The 13242-nt window shown below is 36.2% G+C and overlaps 1 protein-coding gene across 1 annotated transcript; it reads left to right on the top strand.

Annotated features, from left to right (window-relative positions):
• Nucleotides 1-1352: 1352 nt before the first annotated feature.
• Nucleotides 1353-1868, top strand: LOC130676915 (uncharacterized). The gene has a single exon (XM_057483422.1). The coding sequence runs from the start codon at nucleotides 1353-1355 to the stop codon at nucleotides 1866-1868; it is 516 nt and encodes a 171-aa protein (XP_057339405.1).
• The last annotated feature ends 11374 nt before the right edge of the window (nucleotides 1869-13242 follow it).

The raw sequence follows: 13242 nt of genomic DNA on the forward strand, positions 1-13242 counted from the left end.
GAGAAATAAGGCTAGTTGTAAATAATTTTTTTTTTCAATTGGAAAAAAAAATATAAATTGAAAAAACATCACTCTGAAAAAATTTGAGGATCTGCAGAAAATGTCAAAGTTTTATATAAAACAAAAAAATCAAAAATCAAAAATGGTAAACATCGAAAAATTTTTGATTTTTTCTAAAAATCTACAAAAAAACAATGAAAATAGGTTGCAATAATTATTTTGTATTTTTTTTCAAAAAGTACATTCAAAAACAAAAATTTTGAAAAAAAAAACGTTCCAATCAGTCGAATTTTGAAAAAGTTATAGCTATTTAAAATAAAAAAAGCCATTTTTTTCAAAAATTCATAACTTTTTTTCGGTTGGGTGAAAAAATTTGAAAAAATTATGAGAAACGTTTTTGATAGGGTAGAAAAAGAGAAAAAGTTTTCAGCCAAATTAAAGAGGTCGAATTCAAAAGTGGTTGATTTGGCGTGGAATGCCCCATATATAAGTATATATATATATATATATATATATATATATATATATATATATATATATATATATATATATATATATATATATATGTAGCGACTACGTCACTACGGATACTTCTAATATTCATAATTTCGGATAAGTCCGTCAATCATCGATCGCCATCGACCGCCGAATATTTCCCCCGCGCGGACAAGATATTCAGTAGCAACAGTACAGTACACACGTACAATAGAGAGTTACACGGCAACTAGCTAACACGTATCTAATGCAACCGCATTACCTTGTATTATATCATTCATTAGATAAAACTAATTATTTATTATTTCGTTAACACTAATAATTGGAGTCAGATAAAATTATTTAACGTCGTGATTAAGTTCCACGAACCTCATCCCAGTCACTACATTGGTGACTGCCCGACGTGATTCTCAAGAGGACGCCATTTCGCGCACACGTTCCGCGTGGCAAATAGCACGTGGAGAGTACAATATTGCGTCTCCGCTGATCGCGACATATTAATCCCGCGAGTTCTTTACAACAGTGAAGTGCGTAAATTACGTGTTGCACAAGCCTTTTATCACTGCTGGTGCATTGCGGGGCATTTTGGACATATGACGCACTAGTTTCTAATTTAAGAGACACCATCGGGGTGCAAATTAAATTGTGATACAAGTGATCAGTGAATTCCTGTGCATAATTCAGTGAAGAAAATTATCGTTCGCGTTCAATTTTCGCCCAGTGATAATTTTCGTGCGACTCGAAGCGTCTCGAACATTCCTCAACGATGAGTCAGCTTCGACGGACACTAATCCGCTTACAGTGGTATTAAAATTTTGTGTTAGTTTTATTGTGTTAGTGTCTCTTATATACTAACTATGACCGATACAAGGCCGGCAGGCGACGAGTTTGTTGACGCTAAACCAATAATTGTCAACTCGCTCAAGATACCTCACTTCAACCCGAAGCGAGTGAGTTTATGGTTTGCGCAGCTCAAAGCTCAGTTTGCGATCTACGGCATAGCAACTGAGAGAGAGAAATTCAACCACGCGGTTTTTTTCATCGACTCCGAGTATGCATGTGAGGTTGAGACCCTCATCATCAACCCGCCAACGACCACGCCATACGCCGAGTTGAAAGCCACGCTCATCACGTGTTACTCAAAGTCTGAAGAAACTAAACTGCGTCAGCTTCTAGATGGCGAAGCGATCGGTGACCGATCACCATCACAGTTTCTCCGCCATCTCAAGTCCCTTGCCCCGACCATTGATGACGCAGTCTTGAAGGCAAGATGGCTGGCAAACTTGCCCAAGAAGACACAAGAGCTTCTAGTCATCTCTTCAACCACAGCTACCATCGACCAATTAGCAAAAACAGCTGACAAGCTACACTAAATGTTTCCGGTTACTCACACCGCTGCTTTAGCTTCATCATCGTCTTCGCAGGAGACGATTGCACTGCAGAAACAAATGAGCGAACTATCTCGTCAGGTAGCAGCACTGAAGTCAGAGTTTAACCAGAACCGCGGCAAATCACCAAGGTAAGGACAAAACCAACGCTCCCGAAGCAAATCGAAGCCACGCAAGCTTGAGAAAACGGGTATTTGTTATTACCACACCAAGTTTGGTAAAACCGCGTACAAATGTACGCCAGGCTGCAAGTTCGCGGGAAACGTGAACGAGAGTCACTAGCGGCGGAAAGCGACTCTCTCGCATCTTCTAACCGACTATTCGTCGTCGATTTAACCACGAATACACAATACCTCGTGGATTCTGGTTCAGATCTCTCTGTTTACCCTTACGGGCGGATGAAATGCAAGCCTACACCAGTAGGATACCAACTTTATGCGGCAAACGGCTCGCTGATTGAAACATACGGGTGCATTACTCTGTCACTAAACTTCGGTTTACGTCGAGAATTTACGTGGAGATTTATCATCGCTGACGTCACGAAACCAATAATTGAAGCCGATTTTCTAAGTCATTTTAACTTGTTAATCGACCTCAAACACAAACAATTACGTGACGGCTCCACTGGTCTCCAAACACGCGTGAATTCAATATGCTCGGATGCAAAATGCATCGAATTAATTGGTGGTGATACAGCTTACCATAAACTGTTATCAAACTACCCGGCCGTAACTCGACCTGAAGGAATAACTTCAGCCAAGAAGCATTCTACAGTGCATCATATCAAAACGACACCTGGACCTCCAGTATCGTGCAAAGCGCGACGTCTTGCACCCAATAAATTAAAAATCGCGCAAGAAGAATTTCGCAAGATGGTTCAACTTGGTATCGCACGTCCATCGACCAGTCCTTGGGCATCTCCACTCCATCTTGTACCGAAGAAATCTGGAGATTGGCGACCATGTGGCGACTATCGACCACTCAACGCCCGCACGATACACAATAATTATCCGGTCCGACGACTCGACGATTTCACCGCAACGTTATACGATAAAAAAATATTTTCAGTTCTAGATTTGGTTAGAGCCTTCAACCAAATTCCCGTCGCCGAAGAAGACAATCAAGAAGACAGCCATCATCACACCTTTTGGCTTGTTCGAATTCCCATACATGACGTTTGGACTTCGAAATGCCGCGCAAACTTTCCAAAGTTTTATCGATAAGGCCACACGAGACCTACCGTTTGTCTTCCCGTACATCGACGACGTGCTGGTAGCTTCAGAGAACGAGGAGCAACATCTCGAGCACCTAAAAATTTTATCTCAACGCTTACAAGACTGCGGACTTGTCATCAACACAGCCAAATCGGTGTTGAGCCAGCATGAGGTAAAATTTTTAGGTCACCACATCAGCGTCAAAGGTGTCAAGCCGTTGCCTGACAGGGTAGACGCAATTATTAACTTAAAATTTCCTAGTACGATCTCTGTATTACGTGGTTTTCTAGGTACCATAAATTTCTACAGGAAATTTATCAGAAATGCTGCAGAAACCCTTGCACCGCTGAATAAATTGCTCGAGGGGCCAAAAATTAAAGGATCAACGCTGATCGTCGAGACACCAGAACTCCGGCAGGCCTATGACAACGCAAAGCAGGCATTAGCCAACGCTGCAATGCTTGTGCATCCAAACGACGACGCATCTTAGGTTATTTTCTCGGACGCATCAAACGCTGCCATTGGTGCAGTTCTGCAACAACTAGTTGATGGAGAATGGCAACCGCTCGCTTTATTCAGCAGAAAACTCCAACCTTCCATTCAAAAATTATCGACGTACGATCGTGAACTTCACGCCATCTACGAAGCTGTCAGACACTTTCGTCGTATTTTTGAAGGTAAACAAGTTGCAATTTACACCGATCATAAACCCTTGCTTTTTAGCAACGCACACGGAAAAAAATTAATCGTGAATGCAACATGATGCAGTCTTGGTAAATAAACATGATGAAATCATGTTGCATTCACATGATTTGTCATGTTTCGGCTACATGATAATCATGTTGCGGTAACATGAGAAAATCATGTGGCATTCACATGATTTGTCATGTTGCATTCACATGATAATCATGTTGCGGTAACATGAGAAGATCATGTTGCATTCACATGATTATCTCATGTTACCGCAACATGATTATCATGTGAATGCAACATGACAAATCATGTGAATGCAACATGATTTTTCTCATGTTACCGCAACATGATTATCATGTGAATGCAACATGATTATCATGTGAATGCAACATGATTATCATGTGAATGCAACATGACAAATCATGTGAATGCCACATGATTTTCTCATGTTACCGCAACATGACTATCATGTAGCCGAAACATGACAAATCATGTGAATGCAACATGATTTCATCATGTTTATTTACCAAGACTGCATCATGTTGCATTCACGATTAATTTTTTTCCGTGCACTGAGATAGCATCACCATGGCAATTTCGTAGCCTCGACTTTATTGGCCAATTCACAAGTGATTTTAGACACATTTCTGGACATGAGAACATCGTTGCAGACACGCTATCACGCGTTGAAGCCATTTCGACGCCGATTACCACGCACGAGCTAGTAAATGCTCAAAAGAACGATCCTGAACTTCGAGATCTTCTTAACAACGCAGCAACGTCACTACAGTGGCAACATATTGTCTACAACGACCACCCGGCTGCAGTTTATTGTGATGTTTTATCAGGTAAACCACGCCCATACGTTCCTGGTCAACTTCGAAAGAAAGTTTTCGACGCGTTGCACTCTCTGGCACACCCTGGTACCAGAGCATCTCAAAAACTAGTGAGCAAGCGCTATGTTTGGCCATCAATCCAGAAAGATTGTCGAGAGTGGGCCAAAGCTTGCATAAATTGTCAACGAAACACGATTCATCGTCACGTGTCATCACCTTTCGCACGTTTTGAATTGCCGACGCAACGTTTTGAGCATATTCACATCGATTTAGTCTCTTTACCAGTATCTCGCGGCTACAACAAGTGCTTGACCATCGTCGACAGATTTACCCGGTTTCCAGAAGCCGTGGCACTTAAAAACGGTGACGCAGATACTGTCGCACTTGCGCTGTTTAGAGAACGGATCTCAAAATACGGTGTGCCCACTAGAATAACGTCCGACCAAGGAGGACAATTCAGATCATCGTTGTTCCAATCTTTGAGCAAAGTATTTGGCATAACACATTTATTAACGACGCCGTATCATCCTCAATCCAATGGACTGGTGGAACGTCTACACCGGCAACTCAAGGCCGCACTGTTGTGTCACGACGACACTTGGTATGACGCGCTACCCGTCGTCTTACTTGGTCTACGATCAGCCTGAAAAGAGGACATACAAGCTACTCCAGCCGAGCTTGTATACGGTGAGCCGATTCGTTCAATAGGTGAACTACTAGTTCCGTCAAATAAACACGTAAATGCTGAAAGTGTTTTACGTGATTTAAAATCATTTTTCAATAACTTGGCACCGGCCGAAACCTCGCGTCATGGAGAGCGTTCTGTTTTCTGTTTCAGAGACCTCAACACTTGTTCCCACGTACTGGTGCGAGTTGGACAAATTGGACCATCATACTCAGCTCCGCATAAGGGTCCGTACGAAGTCGTTGCGCGACACGATAAATATTATATCGTCAACTATAAACGCACTGTTGCGTAAATATCAAATGTTCGCGCCAGAACACTTGATAACTCGACGCTCTACTATACCAGAGGTGCTGCTATCGACGGGCCCTCTGATACTCGGAATTGCAACTCAATAGCCAGCTACGCGGCAACTGGCATTATTCTACAACACCTGGTATAGAACACCACGTGCAATCAGTATTATAATTTCCAATTACATCGTGCTAATTATCGTGCTTCGTTAATTACATTAATTTGATTACTACTCGCAAAATCATCAGGTATTATTATTCATCTATATTTGTCATTCTTACTCTTAACTTAATTAATAAAATCTGTGATCATTTTTGTGTTGACCGCGTGTCAAAATAACCTGCCGGCTATATATATATATATATATAAACACATACTCGCCTCACGTGACTTTGCAGCCACAAATAATTATTCTTAATTTACATTTACTTTCATTACTCATCGATTAATTATTTACTCGTACATGATGTCAACTGGTGTGCCTGATGTCATCATTCAGTCATCCAGTAATCTTTAATCTCTAAAATCAATATCAAATTTTATTTGTGACTGCAAAGTTATTATTATACGTTCAGACTCGGCTCGCTACGCATCTTAATTATAACTCGGTTCATACTCGTACTCTATGTCGCGTATCATAATTATTTGTGACCAAAATTATACTCGAACTATTTGTGATATTTGTGATTTATTAATTGTTAATAATTTCATTACTGCGCTATATCCTATAATATGTTAAATCACGTGTATGGTGCCGTGTAAAATTATAGAAAACTCATATTCTACTAAACTCGAAAAACTCAATCTTCAATTCAACTGCGCTCTATATATAATGTATATAATATTTCATGTGTACGGTGCCATGCAATTTATATTAACTCAATTAAACTCAAATGCAATCGAATAATATTCAATCAGTGCTCTAATAAAATTCGTGATCGACTCTTGTACTCTATGCTATTATCTGTGATTTATTTTTATTAAATATGGACAATCCACCAAATTAGTGACTTATTATTTCTTTCACCATCCCGATCCAGCAAATAAATATTTAATGTAGTTTTTAAGTTAATATATTACACGCACGAATACTGCAATTTCCATTGATAGACTTAAACCTGTCTATTTCGTGACCGACGACACATAATTATTAAATTCATTTTTTTTTGTTTACTATTAATTGTATTCTCTTTAGCTAATACTGTCCTCACAACGTAGCACACTTGCTCGAAGTTTGTTATTAACTTAATAATTAATTTTTTTTAATGTTTTTTGTTTTGCATTGTAAATATTTCTTATTATTTTTCATTTGTAAATAAGCATCATATTTTTTTTCTAAGAGGGGATGTACTGTAGCGACTACGTCACTACGGATACTTCTAATATTCATAATTTCGGATAAGTCCGTCAATCATCGATCGCCATCGATCGCCGAATATTTCCCCCGCGCGGACAAGATATTCAGTAGCAACAGTACAGTACACACGTACAATAGAGAGTTACACGGCAACTAGCTAACACGTATTTAATGCAACCGCATTACCTTGTATTATATCATTCATTAAATAAAACTAATTATTTATTATTTCGTTAACACTAATAATTGGAGTCAGATAAAGTTATTTAACGTCGTGATTAAGTTTCACGAACCTCATCCCAGTCACTATATATATATATATTGTAACGAATGTAAAACTGATCTTTTAAATATTTGAATAGCTAGAAAACAAATGCCTTCTTCTCTTGTTTTATAGATGCGCGATTAAAGTCAGTCAGTCTTATATTGACAGTTAAACAGCAAACATTGTATCTCAATAAACTATATATTGCTCTTGCTTTCTTTTACTGCTGTTAATTGTGGTGTTGTTATTTCTAATATAAGTGTGTTATCATTGTAGTGTATATGTGATATTAATTTAAGATACCAACCACTACAATTTGGTGTCAGAAGTGCGCGTAACCTTCGTGTGTATTTACAAATATAAAATAAAAATAGCTGTCAAAATATTGCGACGCGACGGGAAAGGCAAAAGTTTGAAACGATCGTGTTTTTGATATTAAAAAAAAAAAAAAAAGACGTAAATTCAGTGATCAATTAAACGAGTTTAGTGAAAACATATTTTTTTTAATTTGTGATAAAGTGTGCGTGTGAATTTAAATAAATTTAGTGATGGATTGAATAAGTTTTGTGAATATATGTTATTATATTAAAGTGCGTGTAGTAAAATAAGTAAATTCGGTGATAAATTAAAAAAAAAAAAAAAAAAAGTTCTGTGGATATGTGTTATAGTGTTAAAGTTCGCGTAGTAATATAAATAAATACGGTGATGAATTAATTAAAATTTGTGAATATATTTTATAATATAGATTTCAAGTGCGTGTAATAATTTAAACGAATTCAGTGATTAAATAATTAAGTTTTGTGAAAATATTTTTCTTAATCGGTGTCAAAGTGCATATTTGAATTTATTTGTGTGATATACTACATAAAAAAAAAAAAGTTCGTGATTAATGAATTAGTGTTGTGAAAATATTTCTATCAATTTGTGTTAGTGCGAGTCTGAGTAATTACGCGTGTGATAAAAATTTAAAATAAAAGTGATCGAAACACCAAACCACGGATAATCTTATTTTTTTTTTTAAAACAGGAAAAAGTAAAGACGGTAAAAATTTTCATAGAATTGATTGAGGAGTTCAAATTGAACTTGTGGACAAAATACAATTGGGAAAGGATAAATTTGGTGATGTATCATTATTTAATTATAATTATAGCTAGATAAAATTAAAAAAAAAAAAAGAAGTACAAATTAGCTAAAAATATCGTGACATCTAACCGCTCTTTTGTTTTGTAATCGATTGACATGATTAATAAACCGGGTACATTTGATGATTCTATGATGAAGAACGATAGATAACCGATTTTGTATAGATAGTAATATTCGAAAATTTTTATCTGGGCTATATAATACCTCAAATATTTTATCAAGTCAATGAATAAGTTTTACACGGATAAATAGAAAAGTTTTATGAAACTGCTGAGATTATTATCATAAGTTAGATTTACAAAAAAAAGAAAAGTCGATACTAACGGAAATAATTAAAAAATTTATTTACTTCAATGCGATTGGGAGGGTCCTTATGAAATTGAAAATAGGCTAAATAACGTACTTTATAAAATTAGAAAAATACCAAATGAAAATATAAAATCATGCATGTTAATCGTCATATACCATATTGTGATCAATAAGAGGAAATAAAACAGAAGTCCGGCTGGGGCCCTGAACGATCTCAGTGTAGACGTTGTAAAGGTTCCCGGGATTCTGTAGTCAATTAGTAAGTCTAGGATATCTTGCAAACTGATAGAATTGAAGATGTCTGAACGACTGCTAAAGACTGGTATAGTCCTTAGGAGAAGTCTGGCAGTGGACCCTGAAGAGCCACACTGTAGACGTTGCTGAAGAGTTCCCGAGATTCTGAACGAAGTCTGGCTGAGGGCTCTGAACGATCTCGGTGGTAACGTTGTTCAAGGGATTCCCGGGATTCTGTAAGGACTGAAATGTTCTGGGTTTGAGTATATTAGCTGAAGGGAAGTCTGGCCGTGGGCCTTGAACGATTAATCGTTGCGGGGTTCCCGAGATTCCTCAGTCATTGATCGGAGACTGGATATTTCTTTTGATCTAAGTGAGCTCAAAGAGGGTCAAAAGTTTGATTCTGAGGACTTATCAATGGCTAAGAGCAACCTGACTGGAGCTTTGGGATCCATCCGGAGTTGACACAGTCGACATTTCTCTTTTGTTGATGGCCACGACTTCTGAGAGATAGATGGATGCCCTGGAGAGTTTCCGAGGAGCTTTTAGGGAGAAAAATGAAATTCGTTGCAACGTGTGTTATTCAGTATCATTGATATGTTAGCTATAGATGACATATCGGAGAATGGTCTGGATGAATCGAACGGCAGAACATTGAGCATTTAAGATCAAAATTATTGAATTGATCACGATAATAAAAGTTGATAATTAACAACTGATAAATAATAGGATGTAACGATGAAATATGTTTAGCTATAAAATTTAATAAAATGTTGGAGATACTTGTTTTGTTCTTTATTATGTGCAGATAATATTTCCAATTTTATTGGGGAAGGAGAGAAGGAGTCCATTCCTAGTCCTTCAAGGAGGAGAGGAAGGAGTTTCTGTTCCCATCCCGTACCTGTTCCCATTCCCATTGAAGGTCCATTCAATCAAGAGGAGGGTTACATTTTTTTAATTTTATTTATTTGATTCGCTGAATAGGAAAATAGAGTCACGCGTATCGATTAACTATTTAGCAGAATATTTTATTTTTGTATTATAAATTCTTAGCTCAATTAAACTATAGACTATTTTTTTTTATTTTTTTATTATATTTGCGTTAGCCTACAGGGTTGTTTTTGGGCTATGGTGTTTTTTTCCCTGTAGGGTGATAGATAGGGTGTGTTGGGACCATATCGGAATCGAACGAAGATAGTAAATAGTTTTAATTTCAATTAAGTTCGATTCTTCCAACACAAATTTTATCGGGACGATAATTTTATTGAGAAGGGGGTAGTGTAACGAATGTAAAACTGATCTTTTAAATATTTGAATAGCTAGAAAACAAATGCCTTCTTCTCTTGTTTTATAGATGCGCGATTAAAGTCAGTCAGTCTTATATTGACAGTTAAACAGCAAACATTGTATCTCAATAAACTATATATTGCTCTTGCTTTCTTTTACTGCTGTTAATTGTGGTGTTGTTATTTCTAATATAAGTGTGTTATCATTGTAGTGTATAAGTGATATTAATTTAAGATACCAACCACTACAATATTATAACGCAAAAATTATACGCTAATCTTTGCGCTACAACTTCGTTCTCTGTCCTTAGCCTCCGGTCTCAATACTAATAGGGCGCCAGGTAATTTTTATCACTGGAATCACCAAACCAGTGAATTACGAAAATTTTCATAATTTTTGATCTGTGGAATTATCACCAAAACCACGCATAAAATAAAATTCAAAACTAAAACTAAAATGTTCAAAATTTAATAGCAAAACAAGACAGAGACTGGAGCACTAAAAACAGAGTTACGATATGCCGTGGTGTCGCTCAGTGTGTAGGTTTATGGAGAGAGGGAGTGGTCCGGGTTCAATCATCCCAAACTCGTGTAAATTATTAAATGATTTGCAATTTTTATTTAACAATAAAACAAAACAAATACTAGGACATAGTACAAATAATCTTACTCTCTATAACAAAATACTGAATCCGAAAAATACAACGATCCGGTAAATCCGGACGGCAACTTGGCATCTACATGATGCACGTCAAAACCTTATAACTAAATTAATTAAAAATAATTAATTAAAATAAATAAATAACTGGAGCCAACCGATACTCAAATAGTACTCGGTGAACGGGAACCATAATCTTAAATTTGTTACTCTAGCATACTTGCTGTAGCAAAAAGCGTACGACTAACGTACCTGGATCTCATTTTTTACGTTCATTAGGCAATAATTAACTTACTGACTAACATATTCCCTATAATTATTTTATAAAAATAATATTAACATTAGATCGCGAACCTGACTCAAAACTGTAACTACTTTCTCATACTTTTCACAAATCTTATATCTTTTCTTTAACTAAAACCGTAGCACAATACCTCAAGATTCTAACTCAAACTCGATTAATTATTTATAATAATTATCTCATACTTGATTACTGATGAATAAAATATCAAGTAACGTCTCACACTGTTTAAACAATACTTCTGTAACGATAACTCCAACCTGTAGCTTTCTGAAGCATCACTCCTGACACGTCTGCTCGCTTCGAGCGACCAGAGTCGAATCCCCTACTGTACTCCCCAAACTAAAAACATCATCGCCATTTATACCGGCTCTCTATACTCTACTCCATAACTCCAACTCGATATTAAGTATGGATATCCCAATGTGTGCGCTCTCCTGGACTTGGCTTCGGTGAGATTGCAGACTAAATTCTTAAATCTAAGTGACCAATGGTTACCCTCAGCAGCACACTGGTCAAAGCTGTCCACTGAGGTCTACCAACAAAACCCAAAACTCCAAAAATGACCTGAAATAGCGGCTTCCACAGCGATAGTGGTCACTATACCATCGCTGAGGCCTGCCTATCATAATATCAATAACTGATCTCTTACACCTAGACCATAGTTCTTATTATGGAGCGCTAGCATTTCAGCTAGACCTCTGCACTCCACATGGAAGTCTCATAGGGTCAGGCAAGCATCCTGACATCAGATACAACCGGGTGGCAATTACTTGAGCCCCATTCCACGGTTGCTCCGACTTTTCCACATACTCAATTAATCAAAACCTGTAAATTCCAAAACTCAAACTGTATCTTTTAACCAACTCTAATCTCCACCCATATCCCATAATAAATTTCCCATATAAATTTTCTGTAGCCAAACGTCACTCCATATTTTATTCTTAACTATAACTCGATCACCAAAAAAAACTGTATAAAAATCGCAATTTTCTGTAGCTAAATTCTAAATCTTGAGTTACCATGCTCGGTTATGCTCCAAAATCAGTAGGTGCTTGTGACGTCAACTCAATCCAAGCCTCGTCCAAAAAAATAACGTCACAATATATATATATATATATATATATATATATATATATATATAGATATATATATATATATATATATATATATATATATATATATATATATATATAGATAGACATACATATATTATTAATTATTCTAATTTTTATGTTTCAGGTTGATTTTTACATGTCAGACAGGCAACGAATGTCGGTGAACTTGCCTGCACAATACATGCTTTTTCAATATTACCTCACTCAATGTGATGCAGTTTTTCAGAAAAATTGGGCTTAGTAAAAATTAAAAGTGATCTTTAAAATAAAAATGAATAAAATTTTTTTGGATTCTTAACAAATTAATCATGTTTGTCGTAACCTATTACATAATTTTTCCCAATATTGTATGCTAAAATTTATTTCTATGTAAAAAAAAAAAACTTTTTTCCCATGTTATTTGAATGGGAAATCTTTAAGTTCCATGGGGGATCTCTTAAAATTGAAATTAAGAGCTGTCCTTTGGACAGAATTTTTATTTGGACATATCCAATGATATTTTGGGGTGAGAGTAAAAAAAAAATTATCGATTTTTTTGGCACACCCTAATCGACATATTGATAATTGGTCCTAGTATACACGACCGTGAATCTTGATAAAAAAAAAAATCAATAAAGCACATAATCAGGTAATTGCACACCTCAAAGAGGTAGTGCTCTATCTTTAATTTTTATAACAGTCTTAATCATGGCTTAAGGCAGATTAATTAGTCATTTTTGAATAAAACTTTTAATCTAAGTTTTTGTGATTAGAACAAAACAAGATTAAATCAAAATATTTTAGTACTAATTGCTTGAAATATGAAGAAAATAATCCTATCTATCATCATATTAATATAGGACTGAGATATGACACTTTTAATCAAAATACTTATATTTGGAATTAGAATAGAAAAATACTCAATTAAAATATTTTAGTAAAATATGTAAAACGAAACATTCAGTAAAATCGATAATTTTAAGTCAC

Source organism: Microplitis mediator, chromosome 11 (genome assembly GCF_029852145.1).
Source record: "Microplitis mediator isolate UGA2020A chromosome 11, iyMicMedi2.1, whole genome shotgun sequence".
Taxonomy (NCBI): domain Eukaryota; kingdom Metazoa; phylum Arthropoda; class Insecta; order Hymenoptera; family Braconidae; genus Microplitis; species Microplitis mediator.

Excerpts from the sequence above, each read along its gene's own strand:
- LOC130676915 (XM_057483422.1), top strand. The coding sequence starts at position 1,353 with ATGACCGATACAAGGCCGGCAGGCGACGAGTTTGTTGACGCTAAACCA.